The sequence below is a fragment of the Crocuta crocuta genome, unplaced genomic scaffold (genome assembly GCF_008692635.1).
Source record: "Crocuta crocuta isolate KB4526 unplaced genomic scaffold, BGI_CrCroc_1.0 scaffold197, whole genome shotgun sequence".
NCBI lineage: Eukaryota > Metazoa > Chordata > Mammalia > Carnivora > Hyaenidae > Crocuta > Crocuta crocuta.
The window spans coordinates 7024167-7048594 of record NW_027532002.1 but is presented as its reverse complement, the minus strand read 5'-3'; the positions used below and the strand labels follow the sequence as shown (position 1 = coordinate 7048594).

The window sequence follows — 24428 nt, the reverse complement described above, 5'->3', positions numbered from 1 at the left end:
TTGGCAGTATATCAGTTACAGCAAGAGGCCCCTCGTCCCAAGAGGATCATTTGTCCTGGGGAGGTCAGTACTCAGCTATTTCCAACACACCTTGTTAAATATGATGAATTGTCAGCACTATGTTGATGTTGGAGGGCTTTCAGGTTTCCTGGGAGTTGATTTGCATTCACGTTTGTTAAAGTGTCACCAAATTTAACGCCTAAGTAATCTGTATTTTGAAATCAGGTGTTATCTGAAAAATATTCACAAACTAACTTGATGTCAGAGGTCTTGTGTTTTTAACCATTGCAGAGGCAACTTAAGCGTCCTTTAAGACCCCCAAAAACGTGTGGTTTTGGTTGTTTTCCTTATTCCTACTGTTCCGATTCTTTTATCATTTTTTTAATTATGGAATGCTTCCGACAGAGAAAACACAGAGAATAATATATGTAGGTACTCTCAACACTCATGTTTAACAAACCTTTATGCTCTGTCACATTTACTTGATGTTAAAAAAATCCCTGCAAGAAAAGTGACTGTTTTTATTATTGGAGATCAGCTTAAAAAATATATCCACTCATACAAATGCTCACAGCCCAGAGAACTTTCCCTAGGCCTCCTTCACTTCCCTTATCATCTGGGGCGTCAGCAAGATTGAAAGGCAGGGCTAAGGTTCTAGTTCCTATTTTTACACTGACACCAGTTTCTGTAATAGTCAAACTAATATCCTTCACCCAAAGGCCCATGGGTCCTTGCTTATTTTTTATATTATACTTAGATTAAATATACAGTAGCAGATTCCACTTAAAGAGTCCCATCTGCCTTAATCAGGAGGAAAAGGCTCCAATTCCAACACTCTTGAGAGTCATCCTTGAACATCAGTACTTTCTGGCTACCAGACTGACTGGATCTGGCTTTGAACCTGTCTCAGAGACTTTGGTCCATAGATCTCCACACCCAGAGCCAACTTACCACTATTTAATAAATGTTTCTACGTAAGATTTTACTTCTGTTGGACATTGAAATTCACCAACTGATGTCCGGTCACCAACCCTGATGACTTTTGTCCTTTTGTTATTCAACAATATCCAAATAAGAGGAATCGGATAAATACAAAATGTTTAATGAGATGCTTGGAATAGAGGGTCTGGGGAGATAAGTAACACACAAGCTATTAACAATTCCTTCGATCCTACTTTTTTCCAGCACAAAAAATATAGCCCTTGCAGGGAGTTAGAGGAATTCAGATATCTTCATAAAAAGAATGTTTTGTAAAATTAGAACACAACTGGGGTGCCTGGGTGGCTTAGTTGGCTAAGCGTCCAACTTCAGCTTGAGTCACGATCTCATGGTTTGTGAGTTCGAGCCCCGTGTCGGGCTCTGTGTGCTGACCGCTCAGAGCCTAGAGCCTGCTTCAGATTCTATGTCTCCCCCTCTCTCTGCCCCTCCCCTGCTCATCCTCTGTCTCTCAATAATAAATAAACATTAAAAAAATGTTTAAAAAATTAGACAAAACTAAGGACTTTGCCTAGGGGTATTGAGAAAAAGTCTCCAGGCTAAGTCGGGTACCAGAACTTAAAATCCAAGGGCATTGTAAATACTCATTTGTTCATCTATTCAACAAATGTATATGGAAAGCCTACTGTGTTCTGACTTTGATCTAGGTGTTGGGAATACAGCAAAGAACTTGGCTATTGATACTTGGAGTGTCATATCAAAAGAGAACATCATGATGTATGTAGTTAATGATAGATCTAATATTTTACCTCTGCCTGTGTGTATATGTGTGTGTGTGTGTGCGTGTATGTGTGAGAGGGAGTGCACTTCTTTGCTTCTCAAATTCTTTGGAACCGTCATTTGTCCTGTAAGCCAGGTGGAATGTTCGCAGTAGAGATGGGTAGATTCAGATTAGCTTCACAGAAGATCTTTCCAGGATTCAGCTGAAACCCTTCAGACATCCAGTGGGGTCTGAAGGGTCCACAGTTCTCTTTAATGTTGCACTTGCGTTGGAAGGCAATGCCACAGACACCTTAACAAAGCGGACTATGTACCACAAGCCATCACCATCTGCTGTAACTAAAGAACATAGTGCATGTGTAGCTTTTTTTTTCCCCCCTCGTCTGTCTTCTGAACCAACTTTTCACCTTCCGACCTTTATTGGTTTAATTCATTAATAAGTTATCTGGCTGATGCTGGACTGAGGTTGCTTGCCTCTAGGAATTCCATATCCCGTTTCAACCATGAACCTTCGCACGAAATGGATATCCATCAGCTCCATTTCATTGGCAGGCAGCATGGGGCCCATGCAGCTAGGCAGGTGTCCGGCCATGAAGGGTCACGTGTGCTGTCGGAACAGGTGCTGCTTGGAGGAGAGAGCCAACAGGAGCGGCTTCAGCTCTCTTTGTCCTCTAGCGCAACATGAAGTGCAAATCGTTCCTGCCCACGTGGCTGGGCCTCCCAGGACTTGGCCTCCTTCAGGTGAAAGCACGGCCTCCTCTTAGACTAACTGCTGCTTCTGCTACAGGCAGTGTGTGAGCACATGTCTCCTTGGCCTGTGCCGCACCTGCATGCTCAGGGGATGTGCCTGATGGAGTCAGAAAGCCTTTGGTTAGAGGACGTGGCCAGAGACACTGATGCTTTATTAACGCATTTACATAACACCATAATGGTGTTATTTCTTTTGAACAATGAGTTATGGTTTTTTGCTTTTGCCATCTCACCCCTTAGCCAGCTATTAAGAGTCCGCGTTTTCCTTCAGTACACAGTCCAGCTGCCCTCCTCCTTACTCTTCCTCCTCTCTGCTCCCAGCCACCATGTCCCTACCTTGTGCGTTACTCCAGTGTGCTCTGATGTCCGTTGTTTCCCTGATGCCTGGTATCCTCCCAGGCTGGGGGCTCCTCTGCGGTTAGGATCGTCCCATTGAATAGGTTACAGACTCACATGAGAGCACCAAGAGGGTCTGTAGTCACACAGATATGGAATGCTTGCTCAAGGGTAAAGACACAGGCCAGCATGACTTGAATGCTTGCCGGCCGTCAACAGACACCAACCACCTAATAGACTTCTCTGGGGACCTGTGTGGGCCGAGGGGACAGCCTGATCCAGCAGGCAAAATCTAGGAGCTTTGCAAATGCAGGCAGAGGAGCCCAGGTGCAGAGTCAGCTGGACTTGTTTTGAATTCGTGCTCTACGCCTTTCTACCTACTTAACTAGAGCCAAGCACTTACTTCCTCAGGGAGGTGAAGGTCTACTCTACTCCAAGGGCCAGTATCTACTTGGCAGGGTGCTATAAATGGGATATATGTGGTACGTGTCTAGAGTAGTGCTCGGCACATAATAAGCACTCAGTGTTCGTGATTCAAGGCAGATTCAGAAACCTGAGGAGGAGGTTTTGAGACAGTCATTAGGGACAGAGTGAGAGCAGTGACCATGTTCTCTGAATGGGAAAGCCCAAGAGACAGGGATCAAGAACAAAGCAAGATGCCTGGATCAGGAATTAAACCACCAGGACAAAGGATATTGAGGATGAGGAACAGAGGGTGAAAATGGCTGAAGAGGCAGGCATCGTCGGCTAGTGAAATGACGGTTCACTGCTTTCTTGAGACTCACCACTGTAAATTTGTATTTATCGAGCAGCCACAGCCCCTAGCACTCTACTAATATTTCCTGAGTGTTCCTTGCCTGGGGATTCAAAACATATGCTTGGATGCAAAACTCTCTCTTGCCCTTTCCCACAATTATCTGTCCACCATTTTGAAAGCAATTCATTGAAGGGCGCCTGGGTGGCTAAGTCGGTAAGCCCCCGACTTCAGCTCAGGTCACGATCTCGTGGTTCATGACTTAGAGCCCCGCGTCGGGCTCTGTGCTGACAGCGCAGAGCCTGGAGCCTGCTTCAGATTCTGTGTCTCCTTCTCTTTGCCCCTCCCCTGCTCATGCCCTTTCTCTTTCTGTCCCAAAAATAAACATTAAAAAAAAAAAGAAAGAAAGAAAGCATTTCACTGATTACCAAAGATGTGCCTGGATGGTGAGGAAGGAACTGTGAATATTGACCCCCAAATGTGTACCTCTAAGACTTCTCCCTGCGCCCCACACACTTCTCTCCATCTGTCTACTTGACCTCCTCAAGGAGATGTCCCACAGGCCACCTGTAGCCTAACATTCAAAATAGAACGCACCTCCCCCCACCGCTGCCCCGAGACCTGGACTCCTCTCTTCCCACCCTCATCATTTTTTCTAGCAATTGTCAAGTTTACCTCCAACTATGTCTTGCATTTGCCCACTTTTTTTCCTTCTCCGTGACTGCCACATGGTTTGGATCATCGTCATGTCTTGCCTAGATTATCGCTGGTCAGCAGCCTCTTGCCTGATCGCCCCATTTTCACTCCTGGCACCCTCCCCGCAGCTCACGCACACATATGTGCACGCACACACACGCGCGCGCACATACACACACACACACACACACACCCCATTCACCAAACAGGAGCCCCAATCATAATTATCAAATATAAATCAAACAGCTTCAACAGCTTCCCATTGCTCTTAAAATAAAAACATGATTCCTCACTAGGCTGTGAGCCGTGGCCAGGTTCCAGTATGGGTCGCCTCCCTGCCTACACCATTCTCCTCAGAGCACACGGCCCTGCAGCCTCACTAGCCTCTGCTGCCATCCATCAAACAAACCACAACGTTGCCACTACAGAATCTTCAGATCTGCCCTTTGCCTGCAATTTCCCAGTGTTCTCTGCATGCCCGGGTTTCAGATCAGAGTTCATCTAATAGCAGAAGCCTTCCCTGAACTCCATGAAAACTAGTACCTCCCCATCGCAGTGTTGTCTCCTGAGCTTCGTGAGGCTGGCTCTAGGTGTTGCTTTGGCAACTGTGTATTGTCATTGATGATCGTTCTCCTTTGGGGGAGTAAGAGGGAGAGGACACAGTCTGAGTGGATTAAACAAAAAAAAAAAAAAAAAAAAAAAAAAGAAATGAAAGAAAGGACCGTCCCCACCACCAGATCTCCTTTGTCATATCACCCTGTTTATTTTGTTTGTAGCACTTAATACGCTATCTAACATACTTTTATTTTTTTTGTCTGCTTGTCACTTCTGTATCTTTCTCAAGGAGAATACAAGCTCCAGAAACTTCTTCAGTCTTAATTGCGTGGACTTCCCTAGCATTGAACCCAGTGCCAAGCTGCAGTGGGCAATCAGTAAATATATGGTAAAATGGTGGAAAAAAAATTGAGACCGCTAACATAAGGAATTTAGAATTCTCAAACTATTACTAATAGCATATCAGATTTACCCAATGCTGTTATTAGAGTAGTGACTTGGACTTTTGGCAGATGGTAAGTTCTCACTTAAACACAGACTAATATTTTTTTCCCGGAATATTCTAAATTTCTTTTGGCCTTTCCAAAAGGCCAAAATGTCAAGATTTACTTGCATGACTAATTTAAAGTCAAGTTCCACTAGAATTACCTAAAGAATACACAGTAAGTCAAAATTCTTTTGTGACTAAGTGATTTGGTGTCATTTGTCTCTTTTGAAATTGCTGGAGTGAATATGGAATCATAAAAAGCAATTTCCAAAAAGGGAAATGAAACTACATACTATTACTTCAAATTGTTCTCCTTTTTATGCGGCTTTACTTCCTCTCTTGCCATAGAATAATATATTTTGGAAAGGTTTTCTTTTTTCCTTTAATGCAAAAGTGAATTGTAGAACTAAGATTTCTAGCATTCATGACCAAAACCAGCTTATTTTTTCTTGATCGGCCGAGTATAGATGATAGTACCTGAGCTCAAATTGCGGTAACACCGGATTTTACCTGCTAGTAAATTGTATTCACTTTGTAAATATCACTTTAAATGCCCTATTTTCTCTAGTTTTGGATGTCCCGAAATATCTGCCCATTTCGCTTTCTTCTACCTTTGTCAAAATTGTTCCTTTCGGCCTACAAGAGTATTTCACTTTATCATTATGCTTTTAAAATTTTGATTCGCCATACCTGGACTGTGCAGTCTTAACAGTCTTGTAGCTTGAGGCATTTATCTGGTCTTAGTTATATCTGGAAGATCTTAACAAGGCCATATTGATTGACCATGTCATTCTCAACTAACCCAGTACATTTCGAATCTGAGTTAAAGTAAACTCAGGGAGGGGCGCCTGGGTGGCTTAGTCGGTTAAGCGTCCGACTTTCGCTTAGGTCGTGATCTCGCGGTTCGTGGGTTCGAGCCCCGCATCGGGCTCTGTGCTGACTGCCAGCTCGGAGCCTGGAGCCTGTTTCAGTCTGTGACTCCCTCTCTCTCTGACCCTCCCCTGTTCACGCTGTCTCTCTCTCTCTCCTAGAAATAAATAAAACATTAAAAAAAAATAAATAAATAAAGTAAACTCAGGGAGATCTACTATTCTACAATCCTCCCCCCTTTTCTTACTTTATTCATTGAAAATAAATGTTTTTAAACATATGTGCATTTGGGGGAACATGAAAACTCTACCGATTCAAGACATTTAGACAAGGTATGTCTCTAACGTAATGAGATTGATTCTGCAGGCCACAAACAAAAAATCAATCCCATTACTTTTTAATTGGCTTAATGTGTAGTGATCAGAAGGCTATTTCTTCCCTGGTAAGAAATATGTCTGTTCTTCTCAACCTAGACTTTCTCCATTGGTCTCCTTTCCCCCGCCTTCATATTGACACAACCTAGAATAAAGGGCACTTTTCACCCTTATTTCTCCTAGGCGTTTAGCTCACTCCATAATGCAGTCAGGCTCCTTTCTTGATGTGATTTCCTCTTGGGCTTCACTTGCTTTGGTTATAGAACTACGGTAGTAAAGAAGGAAAGCCTTTCAGTAAAAACAATGTTCAAAAAATATTGTAGACAGATGTTTTATTTTTTCTAAATATACAACCCCAAAATTTGTGGCTTAAAAAAACAAAACAAAACAACTTTCTTATTATACTGCCGGCTACCAAAATATACAACCCCCCGAAAAAGAAGTCACTCTCTTTGGAATACTTTGAGCTTCTTCTAATGTAATGCAGAGCCTTCATATTTTGGCCTATAAATATTTAGTCATTTGCAAGGTGATGTCATGAGAGGGGCTCCTGAGGACAAGCCGCTACAGAATTTGGAGGCTCAGGGAGCTCAGAGCCAAGAAGACAGGTGGGCCGGATTGGAGAGAGCCATCAAAGAACAGTATCTATGCCGAAGCATGAATTGAGGAAAAGGTGGAAGGTTTCTTCTTAAATCCAAGCAAGGAAAGTGAAGGGGAGATTAAAAAGTGATTGATAATAAGTAGAATTTCTTGAGCACCTTCCTTGATCTCTCTGGGTGATTTTTATTTCTGAAAGTCAAATTCGAACATGTGTGTTCCTTTATATAATTACTTGAGATGACCTTGAGTAATTAGTTGTTTTAGGAAAAAAGGCATCATGGAGTACAACACACGTTCTGTTACTCTTACCTAACCTGTGACAGCCGTAATGGCCCGAGATCCATCACTCGTTGATGAGGGGTGGCAGTGGGGTGGGCCAGACTTCAGCAGAGTGGTTACGAGGAGATGCTGACTTGTTTAGGGCCAACCTTACACATCCCAACAGAAAGTAAATGTCTCACCTCCGCAGCAGCTGCTACCTCGAGCAGTCCGCTCTGTGACTCAGAGGTCCGGTCCAGCGACATCTCAGGTGTGGCCAGGGCTGTCCGAGAAGGAGAGTGGATACAAAGCACTGAGTGCCCTAATAACGTTTTACGAACAAGCTTCACATTGATTCACCTGGTTAAATGTTAACTGAGAAATAATGCTGATAAAGGTGAAGCCACACTTTGCCCTGGGCAAGCCTCGTCTCCGCAGGGAGTGTGGCCTGGCCGGCCAGGCAGCAAGACGTTTGAAAACAGATTTGTAACCTTGACTACTTGGCATCCGAAAAATGCGGATGGGATCATCTCAGACTGTCCCGATTTTAATACGTCTACCCTCAGTGATATTGCCTTTTTACTTATTGTCAGTCTTTTAATTGCAATCAATAGAATGCACACATGTGGAATTCTAACCCAGAGCACTCTGGGTTAGAGTTGTACACTGGTTTTTCCTCACAGCAGTCCCATGGGGACCGTGACCCCTCTGCTTTTACGAGAGGAAGTGAGACAAAGAGCACAGGAGGGGCAGAGTCTGAATCACACCCAGACTGAACCCAGGACTAGGCGTTTCCAACCCAGTGATTCTCAGCTGTGGTCCTGGGACCAGCGGCTACCTCGTCATCTGGGAACTTGTCAGAAATGCAGATTCCCTGCCCCACCCCAGACCTGCTGAATCCCACACTTGAAGATAGGGCCCAGAAGTCAGGGTTTTAATGAATCCTGCATGTTATCCTGACACTTGGTCAAGTGTGAAGACCGCTGTCGTACCCCGTGTTCTCCTTCCCTCTGATCTCTGTGTCCTACTCCCTTCCCTGTGCTCTAAGATAGAAGAGTCAGGATGCCTTGTCTCCTGATGACGCTTCCTGTTTGGCTACTGCTGTGCTAGACTCTTCATGAACTTCAAAGTAGATGCCAAGTCACCCCATAGCCTTCTGGGTTTTCTCCAGATATACTTCCTTTTGGATGTTATTTTCCACCCTTTAAAAATATTTTGCTTTTGCCTTTCTTTGCTATGTCTAGCTTTTCCGTACCTGGAATGTTGCAGAGGCCAAACATGAAGCCTCGTACGAGTATGGTCAGTACTTAATTAATTTAGCCTGGTTTCTTATACCCACCCCATTGCCCAGTTTGTTATACTTCTTAGTGTTATGTTTGTATTACAGTTAAAAGTATTTAGAGGCTCCAAGGTGACTGAGTCAGTTAAGCATCCAACTTTGGCTCCGGTCATGATCTCATGGTTTGTGGGTTCAAGCCCCACATCGGGATCTGTGCTGACAACTCGGAGCCTGCTGCTTTGGATTCTGTGTCTCCCTCTCTGCTCCTCCCCTGCTCATGCTCTGAGCATGCACACGTCCTTGATAATTTACTTTTATCTTGAGACTATGCACAAATCCTTGCTAATTTACCCTTGCTTTTAATGGACATTTGCATTAATAAAAATACCAAATCTGTTGTCATTATGTCAGGAATACTTTGAATTATATTATTATATTTCTGGATCCCAAGGTGAAAGTCCCTCCATTCAGTAGATCAGCTGTGTGCTTAGTGAGCGTTTCTCAATTCAGGTTTGTAAGTGACTAATTTGCTAATGAAAGTCAGTCCAGCACTGGTACTCTCTTGGCTCCACCTCCTTGCCTCAGTCTACCACTCCCCCCATCGTCTCCAGGCTGACATTGAACCATTGGTAATCAATCCCCTTTGTCTGTGTCCTTTAACAAATCAGTCTTACTTGACATTAGCTCTAAGTACACTGCATCTCCCTGTCTTGGTGGACAGAATAGCAAGCTTTACTTTAGCGATGGTATCTCTTTATTCCTCCTTATTTACATAGCCAGTGTCATCTCCCCATTCACTGTGGAAGGAAATTGAAGAGCCTTGGCACAGCCGGACAAAGGCATATTGGTTGCCATCCAGCACCTTGTGTCCTTCTAGGTAATTACACATCGATTGCTTGATGAATCATTCTTGTAGCTCCCTGAGTTATTTCGACCAAGTCTGTGATTACACTTTTCTGGGCTGTCCCTTTGCTCTTGCTGTGGCCCTCAGGGTTCCATGATGTCTCAAAGACCGCGCTTAACGATGCTGCAGCAATACCCTTCGATTCAGGGATGCAGATCAGACCCCTTTAGTCTTCAGAGTTGTTTAACCGCATAATTGAACCAATTTCTGCCTTAACTCAGTTTGATTTTAAGTTGGCCTCAGTCTCTCATAGATTAAAAATTAATGATTCTCTCTTCCCGGTACAGAAGAGATGGAAGGGCACAAATACAAAGAGATGATCTGACCCACCATTAAACCAAAAGGCCTTTGAGCCACTGGAAAGCTCTGAGTTTTGAGTTAACTGTAAGATGTTCTGACACTGCGTTTGAAGAATGGAGTTTAAAGAATGTTAATTTGTGCGTCTAGCATTGGCATTGGCAAACTATAGCCTGTCGACTATTTTGGTAAATAAAGTGTTAATAGAACATAGCAGCACTCAATCCGTTACATGTTCTCTATGGCTACTTTAAGGCTCCCCTGACAAGTTGAGTGCTTGAAACAGAGACTATATGATCCTCAAAGCCTAAAGTGTTTACCATCTAGCCTTGCCAGAAAACACTGGCCAACCCTTAGTCCTACACTAAAAGTAACTTTGAAGAGTGAGTTAGTAGATGTAAAGCACTCAACAGCGCCTGGCATTTATATATGGGAAGAATTGGTCTTTAATTTCTACCATCTCCCAAGTACTATATAGATGTTAGCAAAAAAAAAAAAGAGGGAATTTTAGTCCTGTTATTTAGGATGAATTTGATCCCGAGCCATTTTAAGAAACGTTTTGGCCTTCTTATTTAACACGTGTATATTGATAGACAAGGCCAAAGCAGAGACAATAAGCAGGTACTCTCTTACCAGCTTTCTCATGGCCACTTTTTTCCCCATCGAGGAATGGTAGCCTGTTAGAAAAGGGGGCACACTCCATAAGCAGGAAATTAAAGAGGTGTGTGGAATCTGTAGATCTCAGAATGCCACCTGAACATGTCAACTAAACTCATTTTCCTTAATTTCAAGAATAAAGCTAGGATTACCCTCCTATGAAAAGTTGACATGTTATTGAATTCTGGTTAAGGATTTGCATGCTGGCGCATTTGGGGTAAAGCATACTATGTCTGCAACTTACTATGAAATACAGCCCCTAAAAATGTTGAATTAATGGATGGAGAGAGGGATGAATAAACAGGTACATCATAAAGCAAGTATAGCAGATATTATAAAATCTAGATGGTGATTATATGAGTGTTTGCTATAAAAGTCTTTCAGTTTTTCGGTATGTATGAACATGTTCGTAATAAAAGGTCAAAAAGAAACAACAAAGATTGTGCAAGAAGAGCAATGGCAGGATGTGCTCTGGCTCAGGAAACAAAAACAGTCTCGGGGCGCCTGGGTGGCTTAGTCGGTTAAGCGTCCGACTTTCGCTTAGGTCATGATCTTGCGGTTCGTGGGTTCGAGCCCCGCATCGGGCTCTGTGCTGACTGACAGCTCAGAGCCTGGAGCCTGTTTCAGAGTCTGTCACTCCCTCTCTCTCTGACCCTCCCCTGCTCATGCTGTCTCTCTCTCTCTCTCTCCTAGAAATAAATAAAACATAAAAAAAAAAAAAAAAAAAAAAAAAAAAAAAAAAAAAAAAACAGTCTCGTGGGTGCACGCACAGCCCTGAACAGCAGGAGAGTGTCTCGTGTGAATAGTGCTGGGCACCATAAAGCTAGCTCAGGAATTTTTAGCATGGACTAATTCATCAGGAAAAGAGTTCAAAAGCAAGGACAATTATTAATAAGGCACTTTCACTCTTGTTTATTACCACATTGGGAATTATTTTAGGGGGATCACCTGTTTGAGAAATGCTAAGTTAGGTGATTTTTTAAAATAATAGGGAAAAGGCTTCTGGATTTTATGGAATCCAGAAACAGAGAAATGAATATTAGAGCTGAAATGAGGGACTGCATTTCAACCCTAAATCTGCTGTTGGCCTCAGGTAGGACTGGGAGCGAGCAAATTTACCACTCTGAAGGACGGCTTTCTTATCTATAAGAGGGAGCCGAAGATCGATATCCCACCTCCCGGTAGGCAGAACAGATGTTAAAAGCGTTCTGAAGGCCATAATGATGGTGCCAGACAATGAGTTCTCAATCGGGTGATATTTACCCCAAGGGGATGGAGGGAGACATCAGTTCTTAAGGGGGCACAGTCTTTCCATGTGTGAAGCACAGATATACCTATAGAGCATAAACAGATATATAGTCTATCTTTAGTATTAAAATTTCATTTGGGAGAGATGATTAGGAAGAAAAAAGCATGTAAAATGGCTCCAAAGAAAGATTATAATGCAAAAAAGATTGAGGACGTTTCATTAGACAGTCTTTCGCTTCTATCCCCTCCCAAGTTGTGTCTGCCTTTTTTTTTTTCTTTAGGTGGATTAATTTTATTCATCAGTTGGAACACATGCATTTGAATACTTACGCTGAATACGTAAATTGAAATACTCTTACATTTCTAGAAGGAGGGAGAAAAAAGACTGAGGACAAGAAAGAGAATGATGGGCGTCCTTTGCCTTTTCCAAAGTATGCATAGGACCACTTAACCCAAATACTACTAAGCTGTGAAGGAAGGAATTTACTAACAAGAATGAGGAATTAAATGGGTATCCTCAGCCCATCATTTTCCCCCTAGAAATGTAATAGCAGCATTGAGTTTTCCCTTGATTTGATTCTTTTGGGTACTTCAAGCTTTCCTGAACCTAAGAGGTATTTGGAGAATTTAAAAAGAGTTCCAAGGAGAATAATGAAGATGAATTAAGGACTGGAAATAGGATCTATTAGAAAAAGAAGAATAAGAATTGTTTAGTGAGAGAACAAGCCATCTGATGACACAGAGACAGCTTTTAGGAAACCTTCTCCTATAGAGAAGAGTCTCAGATTCTCATCTGCACCAAAAACCAAGGGAAGGGGAAACTGCATCTTGAAGCAAGAAGAATATGAGATTAGATATTAACATAAAATTTCTATCTGTGCTCAAGTCCTGAGTTTTGATTCTCCTTTATGGGATTTTTAAAAATATGGTGCCTGTCTGTAAGAAGTATCAGGAGGATAGACAGATGGACCCATCACGTTTGATTCTCCTGCNGGGGCCCCCCCAGCCAGTCTGGCCAATATGGCTGACCTCCATGGGATTTGGCTTGGTGGGAGGAAGGAGCCATTTTATGTGGAGCTGTGGCTTCCGGATACCAGAGGATGAATACGAAGCCCTAGCCAACTGCCAGGGCAGAGTCAGAGCAATATACCTAACTGTGTTGTCTACACAGGGAGGGCTCAAGGTGGGCGTTGGGGGCCAACACAGGAAGCCAAGAAATGAGTGCCAGGGAAGATGTAGCAAGGAAGACTGGGTCAAAAGGAGCTTCTGGGACGATGCCCCGGGCTAGCTGGAAAGGTGAGTGCTACCCACAGCTAGACTTTTGCGTGTTCTTGGAAGCCTACAGTGAGAGTAGGATCAAGATCCACATAGACTGGATAAAAATCCATGTAGATTGGGTCAAAATCAATGTAGAAGTCTTAGGAAGGTATCTCAGGCTTCCAGAAAGGTGTTCATTCTCTCCATGTTTTGGAACTGCTGCCCAAAGGTGTGCTTCCCAGTCCTCATACGTGTCAGAATCCCCTGTGGAGCTTGGTAAACCTTACAGCTACCCAGCTCCAGTGTTGGAGATTGGAATTTAATGGGAACATCACTTAGGATTCTGTTGTGAGCAATAGATACCAACTTTGGCTAAATTTAGAGGAAAACAAAGATGAGCAGTGGAGGGTAGTTGGAAGGATATGAATGAATTAACTTCATGGAAAAAAAAAAAAACTGAACAAAGGGCTTTAGAAAGGATATGTGAAATAGGACCGATGCAATTCCAGGCAATAGAGTGTGATACCTAGGGGCTCTAGCTCCAGGATAATATAGTCTGCTTTTTTTAAAAAAAATTTTTTCGTGTTTATTTTTGAAGGAGAGAGAGAGACAGAGCATGAGCAGGGAAGGAGGCAGAAAGAGGGAGACACAGAATCTGAAGTAGGCTCCAGGCTCTGAGCTGTCAGCACAGAGCCTGATGGGGGGCTCAAACCCATGAACTATGGGATCATGACCTGGGCCAAAGTCGGACGCTTTACTGACTGAGCCACCCAGGTGCCCCATTCTGCTTTTATACTCTGCTTCTCTGTGGGTCGGTTCACCCTTTGGAAATGGGTGTAATAGATCTTACCTACTGGCTAGTCGTGAGGGTTGAACAAGTTAACATATGTAAAGAAAGTACTTAGGACAATGCCTGGCACATTACAAGTTCTTAATAACTATTAGCAGTTATTACTATTGTTATATTATTGCCATGCATGTAAATCAACTCTAACAGAGCTGTCTTTCAGACAGTCAATTACTTTCATTGAAGCAGAGCTCTGCGCAAGATGTGCCGTTGCGTACCAGGACAACAGAGAAAGATGCCTTTCCCTCAAAAAGCTTACTTCTAGAGGTCATAAAGGCCATCAGTCCCAATTCCACTCAGATTATGCTCTTAACTCAGCCTTTAGTGCAAAGAGAGGATAAGAAATAATACCTAGGCTGGTTTGGGGCAGTCAGGGAAGATTTTCCTGAAACGGCAGCATTTTACCTCTTGTTTAATGTTGTTTACACTTATTTATTATTTCTTTATTTTTGTTGAACTATAGTTAATATACCATGTTACATTAGTTTCAGGTGTACGACATAGTGATGCCACAAGTCTGTACATGATGCTGTGTCCACCACAAGTGTAGCTACAATCTGTCACCGGACACCGCTATTTTGGGACCATTTACTGTATTCTCTGTGCTGTACCTTTTATCCCCATGACTTATTCATTTCATAACTAGAAGCCCCTCCTCCTCCTCCCCTGCACCCATTTTGCCCATCCCTCCTTCCACCTGCTCTGGCAGCTGCCAGTTTCTTCTCTGTATTTACATGTCCATCCCTGCTTTTTGTTTGTTTATTCATTTGTTTTGTGTTTAGACTCTACATATAATTGAAATCATATGGCATTTGTCTTTCTCTGTCAGACTTATTTCATTTAGCAAAATACGTTCTAGGTCCATCCATATTGTCACAGGTGGCAAGATCCCATTTTTTTTATGACTGAGTAATACTCCATGTGTATATATGATGGATATATACAACAACATTATATATATATAAATAAATGTGTGTATATATATATATAAAAATAAACNTATATATATATATATATATATATATATAAAACAACAAAATAATAAGCATTGGCAAGGATGTGGAGAAAAAGGGATTCTTGTCCACATCTGGTGGGAATGCAAGCTGGTGCAGCCACTGCGGAAAACAGTACAGAGCTTCCTCAAAAAATTAAAATTAGAATTGACATGTGACCCAGGAATTCCACTACTGGGTATTTACCCAAAAAATGCGAAAACAGTAATTCAAGGAGTTACAAGCACCCCTTTGTTTATTGCAGCGTTATTTACAGTAGCCAAAAGGGAAGCAACCCACGTGCCCATCCATAGATGAATGGATAAAGAAGAGGTGGTATATATACACAATGGAATATTACTCAGCCAAAAAAAAAAAAAAAAAAAGAATGAAACACTACCATTTGCAACAGCATGGATGGATCCAGATGGTATAATGCTCAGGGAAATAAGTAGAGAAAGACAAATACCATATGATGTCACTCATATGTGGAACTTAAGCAAACCAACCAACCAACCACACTCTTAAATTTAGGGAACTGATAGCTACCAGAGGGGAGGTAGATGAGGGGATGGGTGAAATAGGTTATGGGTATCAAGAGTACATTTATTGTGATGAGCACTGAGTAATGCATAGCATTGTTGAATCATTATATTGTACACCTAACACTGCATGTTAATCATACTTAATAAATAAATAGACAATTTGTCTCTTATTTTTAAGTCATGAAATTTTGCCAGGTTAAGGCATAGAAGGTTTGGAGAGCAAGCATTAGAATTCCATGCAGAGGAAATGACCAGAATGTATGACTAACCAGGATGTGTTTCAGAAACTGTAAGGATCTCTGTGGTAGGAACATAAAGAATTGGGAAATAAGGATGTTCAGGGCAAGAGTATGTATGTTGGTAGGGCCATAGTCTGCATACACAAGTAAGACCATCCTAGGGAAATCCTGTATGCCATCCATATATTCACTGAACAAATATTTATTGAGTACCTACTCTGTGCTAGCTTTGCTCTTGGCTCTGGGGATAACAGCAATAAGCAAAATACAAAAGTTTCCACCCTTCTACCACTAGGGTAGAAAGATTGGGAAAAATCACACACGTAAAATACATAGTATCTCAGATGATGATAAATGTCATGGGATAAGCCAGAAAAGAAACATTGGGTATGCCAAGGTGAAGAGGTACCGCTTTTAAGTAGGGTGGTCTGGGAAGGACGCACTGAGTCGTATGGGTTTAACTACCTGGCAACAGGGAGCCAATGAAAAATTTTAAGCAGAGAACTTGGTGAGATTTGCATTTTTGACTTAAGTGTGAAAGATACATTGGAAGGTGATAAAAGTATAGACAGGAAAACCTATACAAATATAATTTCAATGGTTTGGGTGAATAGGTACCACAGTGGACATGGAAGGAAAGAGACCGTTTCAAGAGTAATACATACAATGGACAGGATTTGGAGACAGAGTGCAAGTGAGATTGGGAGAGAGGAAGGAATCTGGGATGACAATTTCTGGCTTGGGCACTAGGTGGATGATGCTCTGGTGGTAGCATTCAGAGGGATGGAGACTAAAGGAGGTTGGCCATCAGACGTGACAGAGGGTCCTCTGGTAACAGCTCACACACATCTCTGGAATGGGCACTTTTAAGAGTTTAACAGTTTGGCGGGGGGGGTCAACCTATCTCTTTATGATAGCAGAATCAATGTTTTTCATCAGTGCATCCCCTCTGTTTTTCCCTGGACAGTTTCCCTTCCTCTTGGTGTAAAAAAAAAAAAAAAAAAAATCACATATATATATATGGACCAGGGAGCCTGGGTGGCTCAGTCGGTTAAGTGTCCAACTTCAGCTCAGGTCATGATCTCACGGTTCATGGGTTTGAGCCCCACATCAGGCTCTGTGCTGATGGCTAGCTCAGAGCCTGGAGCCTGCTTCAGATTCTGTATCTCCCTCTCTTTCTCTCTAAATCTCCCCTGCTCATGCTGTCTCTCTCTCTCTCTCTCTCTCAGAAATAAACAAAAAACATTAAAAAAATTTTTTTTAAATATGGACTTTGGCATCAATCAGATGTTGGTTTGGATCTCCTCTCCATGCCTCTGTGGTCTTCAAGTAATGTGACCACATGGGCCTTCCTCTCCTCATCTGCAAAAAGGTAATATTAATTGCTGCATGACTTGCCTTTTGGGAAAACAGCAGTACACATACCGAAGGCACCTGTTAAGTATTGGAGCCTCCTCTGTTCCTCCTGAGTCCTGCCCTTACCTGGATTCTAAGTCAGTGTCGCTAGATCTGAACCTAGAGCAAACCAGAACCAGGAGCCAAAGGCCGGTGTGCGAGGTGGGGTATTTGAATGTGTATGTCTGGGTATAGTCACCCTTCCATTATTTTTCAAATCCAAATATAACTAACTTGGGCAGTTCACCTTCTTCTTTTATGAAGATGATTGTGTATGGTGGCTTATATAATGAAACCTAGGAAATCAGGGTGTCACTGAGGTGCCGGACAGCTGCTCAGACCATGCTTCAGCTCCCCAGGACAGGAAGGTTCCTCTGTGACTGGGGTAGCCAGGTGTGGAGGAAGTTCTGTTTCAACTCTGTTATCAGGGCAGAGTTTCAAAGGAACATGAAATCCATAGCAGTAAGGGATTTAAACATGAGTTCACATGTATGCATATCCTGGATGGTTACTCCCAGTAATAACTTAAATTTTTTCTTTAGGAGTTTTTTTTTTTTTTTTTTTTTAAATACTTCAGGGTGTTTACAGTTTTTTTCAGGTGAGGCAAGGGGATTTCCTTATCAATCTTCCGAGATGTCTGTCTTTTCAGTTGGGTATTTACCTGAGCTATTTCCTTGAATGGTTGGAAGTATTTCTGCCTTTCCTTAAAAGCTACTCTTATAAATTATTATTGTTCTCATAAACAAATATTTCCTCTTCTTTTTACTCCATGCTGTGTAGTTAAAGTATTTATTGCTTGTTCGTATTTTGGTCCACAAAAATTTTGTTGAATAACCTTTCTTGGGAATGCTCAAGGGTTTTTTGGTTTTTTGTTTTTCTAAAACAGTTTCTCAGCCTTGACAGCATAGATCTATTTTAGGCGGGAGAAATTCTTCGTTGTAGAGGGCCCGTCCTATGCATGGCAGGATTTTTATCAACATCCCTGTGCCCACCACGTGCCGGTAATACCCTCCCCTCGTGACACCCAAAACTGTCTCCAGATATTGCCACATATCTGCTGGAGGGAAAAAATCACCACCCACCCTCCCAGCTGAGAACCACTGGTCTAAGAAAGTTCTTTTCCTTCTTATTTGTGCTAATATTATCACTGAATTTTAAACCACAGTTCCTGGAAAACTCTGAAGGGGGGGAAGAAAAGGAGGCAGAAAACAAATCAAATGAATGGGAACTGCTTTGGTCCTGAGCACCTCTAATCTGATGTACAGCGTACATCTGTAAATTAGCAGGATATTTACACCAGAGTTACTGAAGTGCTTGCCTTGCGTCTAACTTACAGAACTCTGCAGAGCCATTGGTAACCTTTTAAGGAGGTTTATTACAGAAAGACTGGCCAGTAGATGTTTTTATAATATATTATAATCAAGACAGGAAGGAATTTACCCCCGTCAGAATTTTAAAAGCCTTAAAGTGATGCCATAAGGAAAATTACTTAGGGGTATGTGGGTGGCTCAATTGGTTAATTATCTGATTCTTGATGCCGGTTCAGGTCATGATCTTGCATTTCATGAGAGGGAGCCCTGCATTGGACTCTGAGCTGACAGCCTGGAACCTGCTTGGGATTCTCTCTCCCTCTCTCTCTGCCCCTCCCTGCTTGCTCACGCTTTCTCTCTTTCTCTCTCTTTCAAAATAAATAAATAAGCTTTAAAAAAAGGAGGAAAAATAAGGCCTTAGACTCTAGATCAAAAGAAACCGGGGAATTTTAAAGTTTGCTCAAGTGTCATTCTATACTATGCCCTTTGACTATGAGAATATACATTTCAGTACTTGCATGGTCTTCTCTCCTTTTAAATAACTTCGATTTTTAATTAGAAGGGAACTATCCATATTTCTTTTTTTTTCCTGAATAAAATCCCCCAATATCACCAATATGTATCCCCCCGTCAAAGTCTTTTCTCCTGAACTCGCTTTGTATCTCAGAAAATTCAGCAGTCTAACTGCCTGTGTGGGAGGCTGCTAAATCAGGTTTTAAAATTATTTCTAGTAAGTACAAACTTAACATATACCAGCTGCTGAGGGATTATGAAAGCTTTGTTTTTTTCAATAATTGGAAACCTTGTTTACAGAGGACTCACGATATTCTTTAAATGTCTTTGTGTTGAATATAAAAGAACTTGTGTTTATCTAGGGCAACGATAATCTGACTATAAAGCAAACTCATTTAAGGATTATGCTTCCTGTCTCTCACTTTGCAGCTGTCACCCTACTGTTCTCTCAAGCTCTGCAGAATGCTGAGAGTTATTCCTTCAAATTAGAGGAATACGTTGGGAAATAAACCAGGTAGCCTGGAATACATCAAATCTTAAATTACAGGGAAATAGTTGAGAGACTCAGAATACCACGAGGCATAGGCAAATTTATCCCAGATTGGCATTTGTTAACTCATTGACAGAATTCAGTTCATTCCAAAGAGATTTTAGCATGTTGAATCCTGGCAAAGAAGAGCTAAGGACAGGTCAGATGATCTCCTATTTAACCAAAATGTAGAATTGTGTGATAGCCATCGGCATGGGTTCGTGTCTACTGTGGAGAAGGCAGGAATCACAGTAGTTGAGGGTGTCTGTGCTGGGTTCAAAGCCACTGACTAGCTCCATGACCTCAGGCTAGTTGTTGAGTCGATGTCTGCAAAATCATAGCACTCACTCACCTCCTAGGGCTGTTTGGGGGCAGAAAGGAGTTAAATACGTAGAACCCTAAGGACAGTTGCTGGCACAGATTAGCCACTCGATTAAATGTGAACCGATTACCACGATGTTCCAAGCCCCACAATTTCTTACATGCATTATCTCATCTGAGCTTTATTAAAATAGTACATTTTTATAACTCCAGCTTTATTGAAAATTGAGGGAAATGAGATACAAAGGAGTTTAATAACCTCCTCAGGGTCACACAGCAATTGAATTGACACCGGGGCTCTGCCTTCATAATCTTTGCCTCATTCTTTCTGCAAACATTTCATGAGTACAGGCGTACTTTGCTCTCCAGACACTCACTATCAAACTATTTGCTATAGCAACTTAACAGAAAGTTTTAGCCCAAATCATTCTCTCGGCTAAAACCCTGCTATAACAAGTTCTCACCTGTTACCGTAAGTTGAGAAGTGTGGCAGCTTCTCAAACTTTAATGTGGGTATGACTCCCCTTCTAAATGCGGAATCTGCATTTCTAACAAGCTCCAAGATGATGCCAAATGCTACGGGTCCGCAGGTCACACTCGGAGTAGTAGCAGGGAGCTAGAAAACAGAAGGGGGCTTCTCTCCTAGCTCACTGTTCTCCTGATTGACCTTGTGTTTGAGCATATTGCACGTTATATTCATAATTCCCTTCACTTTTTTTCCTGAGGGTTCAGCCCTTTGGTGTTCCTTTAAGCCAGGCAGCTGGGGCACTATGAATTCAGGTCTCATCCAGATAGTATTTTTTTTTTTTTTTATAGTATCTGCTCAGTATAGGATAATGAGGTTTCCCTTCTATTCAGCAGGGGATTGCATACAAGTATACCTGTTAGCTACACCGTTAAGTGTTAAACAATTATGTAATTGGGGGTTAGATACCTTATACTAGGCAGAAGTTCTTATCAGATTCTTATAGTTATTTAAAGGCATTTCAGTAATATTAGGGAAATTGATGTTTTTGAACAAATTTTATTTTCTATTTAAAATAATGGAATTTATGCTCTTGGTGTTTGCATCTTTGCTGCCCAACACATTCTTAGGAGTAGATTCGATTCAGAGACACCTGCGCTCATTCTGTACCAGACATGGGGCAAAATCCTGGAATGCAGTGATGATGAACACCAAAATCACTGCTTCAAAAAACTTCTAAAGCAGCCGGAAAAGGAATGGATAAGTAGATATTTAAAATTTTATAAAAAGAGTTGTAAGAGCACAGAAAAGAATGGGCCTTAACATACCACTGTATGTTATTTATACTTGAATAAATAAATTTAAAAATAAATAATTAAAAAGAAAGAATGGGCCTAACTTTTCCTTCTGTGCGGGGAGACACTTTCTGGATACCGGTAATGGCTAATAGTCATTGAGTGGCTCTGTGTCCCAGCCGTTGCTGCAAACATGCTAAGTATATTAATTCATTTAATTATTACAACAACTCGATGAGGCAGTTGCTTTTATTATCATCTCCATTTTAAAGACGAGGAAGCTAAGGAGCAGAGAGATTAGGAACTTGCTTATGGATACGCAGATTTGGCATCAAAACCAGGCAGAGTCTAGAGCCAGCTCTGTCATCTATCACACGATCTGCCCCTATTTTATTAGAAGGGAGTACAGGATCTTAAAATAAGAACATATGAAGAACAATGGGTATGTTGCAGAGAGCAAATTATGGAACTACAAGTAATTTCATTTGATTGGAGCATAGGATGAATGTGCGCCAATGAGACCATTCACGTTCGAGGGGAATCCATAACGTTTGCATTGGCTGTAGACAAGTAGGGACATGGTGTGTGGAGAATACGAACAGGACTGGACAGGACTAAAGCCATTTTCAATAGTCAGGTCCTGGCAATAATTATATTTGCGATGTGACTATAACGTCATCAGATACTTTATTCTTTAGCACATGTATTATATGAGTGTGGTCCCTTTCCAATCCATCATCGTGGGAAGCTATCCTTTATTTATGCCGAGTTCCCATTGCTCAGAGCATGTTGGGAATGTCTCTTCTAAATTATATTCAGAAGAAGACACAGTGCATTTTATTATCTTAGGGCCACATGTCATGTTTGTCTCAAATGTATTTCCTAATTGGATCACTTCCCTTTTCCCTGAATTTGGCTCTGAGTACCTTCTGCCTGTTTGCTGAAATAACACCCACTCTCAACTCAAAAAACAAATATATGGATTCTATAAATTGATGACTGGCTTGAGTGTATGCTTCAGCATTGTTTAGGGGGCTTAATCAAATAACACATCGCAGCTCCCACGTCTCAGTAGTTCTGGTTCAGTTGGTCTGAGGTACGGATCAGGAATCTGTAATCTTTAACAAGCCTCCTGAAGTTTCTGTTTCGAATGACCAGACCACACTTTTAGAAAGGCAGCTGTGAGGATATCTAAGAGAACGGTAGGAAGTCTCAGTTGCAAAAGAGGAATTCCAAAAGTGTTACGATCAACAGTGACCTTGGGGCGCCTGGGTGGCTTAGTCGGTTAAGCGTCCGACTTTCGCTAAGGTCATGATCTCGCGGTTCGTGGGTTCGGGCCCCGTGTCGGGCTCTGTGCTGACTGCCAGCTCGGAGCCTGGAGCCTATTTCAGGGTCTGTATCTCCCTCTCTCTCTGACCCTCCCCTGCTCACGCTGTCTCCCTCTCTCTCTCTCTCCTAGGAATAAATAAAAACATTAAAAACAACAACAAAAAAACAAAAACAGTGACCTTGACAGCAAGTACTGCCCAGCTTGGGGGACTGTTCTCCCATAGATGATGCATATGTAGAATAGAATCTTCAATTATATTTTTAAAAAGAGTCTTCATGGTTACACCACACATACTGAACTCACCTGAACTTTGGGAGGACCCATTTCACGTGTTTGCTTGTTCACCAATCATCTGCTTGCCGTTCTTCTGTAAACAGAGGCATTCCTTTCTGAACCAGGTAGATCATTGATGAATCCGGTATTTTAGCATTCAGCAATAGATCTACAAATTATTAGAGGTTTTTTTTTGTTTTCCTGAAATGGCGGGCTTCTTTCACATCTTGGAGATGGAGCACTAACGAACTCATCTGGCATTGCCGATGCAATTTCTGTGAGGCATAGCCACAGTACTCGGGTTCACCAAGGTGAGGAGTTGTCCAGTTCTGCTTCTTGTCCTGAGATAGCCAGTGGCAGGAATGCTCCAGAACCAACCTTCTTTCATGTTGGGATACGCTACATTACATTTTTATCCTTTCCTGAATCCATGGGACCACCTAAATTAGCCCTCTTTTTTTTTTTTTTAAGCAAGTTCTTGATTTTAACAAACGTAATTTTCAGTGAGAAGGTGAGAAGAGCTTCTGAGCTGCCTTCCTTTTTTATTCATCAACTGTCTTCTCTCTCATTCACTGAAGAGGATCTTGCACAATCGGAAACTGAAATTCAGTGCTACATCTTCTTTAATAACTCCACATTTCACAGGTCGGTCCTGATTTCATCGGTGGCTGAGACAGAGCACACTTGGGGACTGAGACAGGCTTCTTCCAGGCATCACTGGGTCAGTCTAGAGGTTACACTGTGTAGAGGTTATCTAGTCAGGGCCTTTGTTCCTGGGAGCCCTGACTTTCAGCTGACTGAGTTTTGTCTGGATCTGAGGACCCAATATTATCCACCTTGAAAACACGTGAATGTTCTATGATTTTACCGGAACCGTTTCACTTAAGTTCTTGACTGGTTAAAAGCTTAGTGAAGTGTGGAGAGAGAGACTATGTTTAGACTCCTCTGAGCCAAAAGTTTAGGAAAAGAAGTTTTTCTTTGTTGTGCTTGTTTTTTTTTTTTTAATCCCAGCTGCTCTCTCTCTCATTAACATTGATAAGGACAGCTCTATTTTCTGTAAGAAAAGCAGAGACAACAAAGAGATCCAAGAATGAATCAGATTGCTATCAAAACAACCCCCACCAGGGGGGGCAGTGATCAGAAGAATGACCACATGCTCCGTCTGTCTTCACTGCCTCTGACCTCTCCCTTTCCTTTCTTCCTATGGGGTTGCCAGATTGAGGGGAAAAAAAGAAGTAAAAGCCGGATGCCTAGTTAAATTTGAACTTCAGATGAACAAAGAGTAATATTTTAGTATACATCCCATGTAGTAGTATTTGGGACCTCTTCCATGGCTCGATGCCATGTGTAGTCTGTCCGTCACAAATTAGTGCTCTTATATATTCTCGTGGTTTCCATAAGCAGATCTGTCCCTCATTTAAGTCACATTGTCCTCTATAGTCAGGATCTTCTTTGGTATCCCACAAGGCACCGTAAATACTGGCTTTTGTATTTGGGGGCCTATGGTAGTTCTCCCAGGTGTTTCTTCCTGAACGCCCCTGAGATCATCATACCTTTTTCTCCTCACCTGTGAGGTTATTGTCTCATGAACAATGACAGGGCTAAGCCCAGAGCCCTAAACGTAATAAGCATGCCATATATTTTTGTGATTGATAAATGAACTGAAAGCAATTTGTTGTCTTCTTTGGAGTCAAATTCAACATTCATGAGCTACTTACTTACATGCCAGGAATTAGCAGTAGTCTCTATCTTCCATGCTGTCCATCTCAAAAGTTAGATGAATTATTCTTCCCTTTCGGGGAGATAAGAGAAGAGAAGTAGGGGATCGGGCTGGGA

The 24428-nt window shown here is 42.0% G+C and overlaps 1 protein-coding gene and 1 pseudogene across 1 annotated transcript in view; both read left to right on the top strand.

Moving 5' to 3' along the window:
- Nucleotides 1-24428, top strand: part of CHN2 (chimerin 2) — a 304029-nt gene that overhangs the window by 164254 nt on the left and 115347 nt on the right. Inside the window, exon 3 of the mRNA XM_077775468.1 lies at nt 8-63. Within this exon, the coding sequence (XP_077631594.1) occupies nt 8-63 (56 nt within the window). The remainder of the gene's footprint in view (nt 1-7; nt 64-24428) is intronic.
- On the top strand, nt 4739-4925 carry LOC144241034 (small nucleolar RNA U3; annotated as a pseudogene).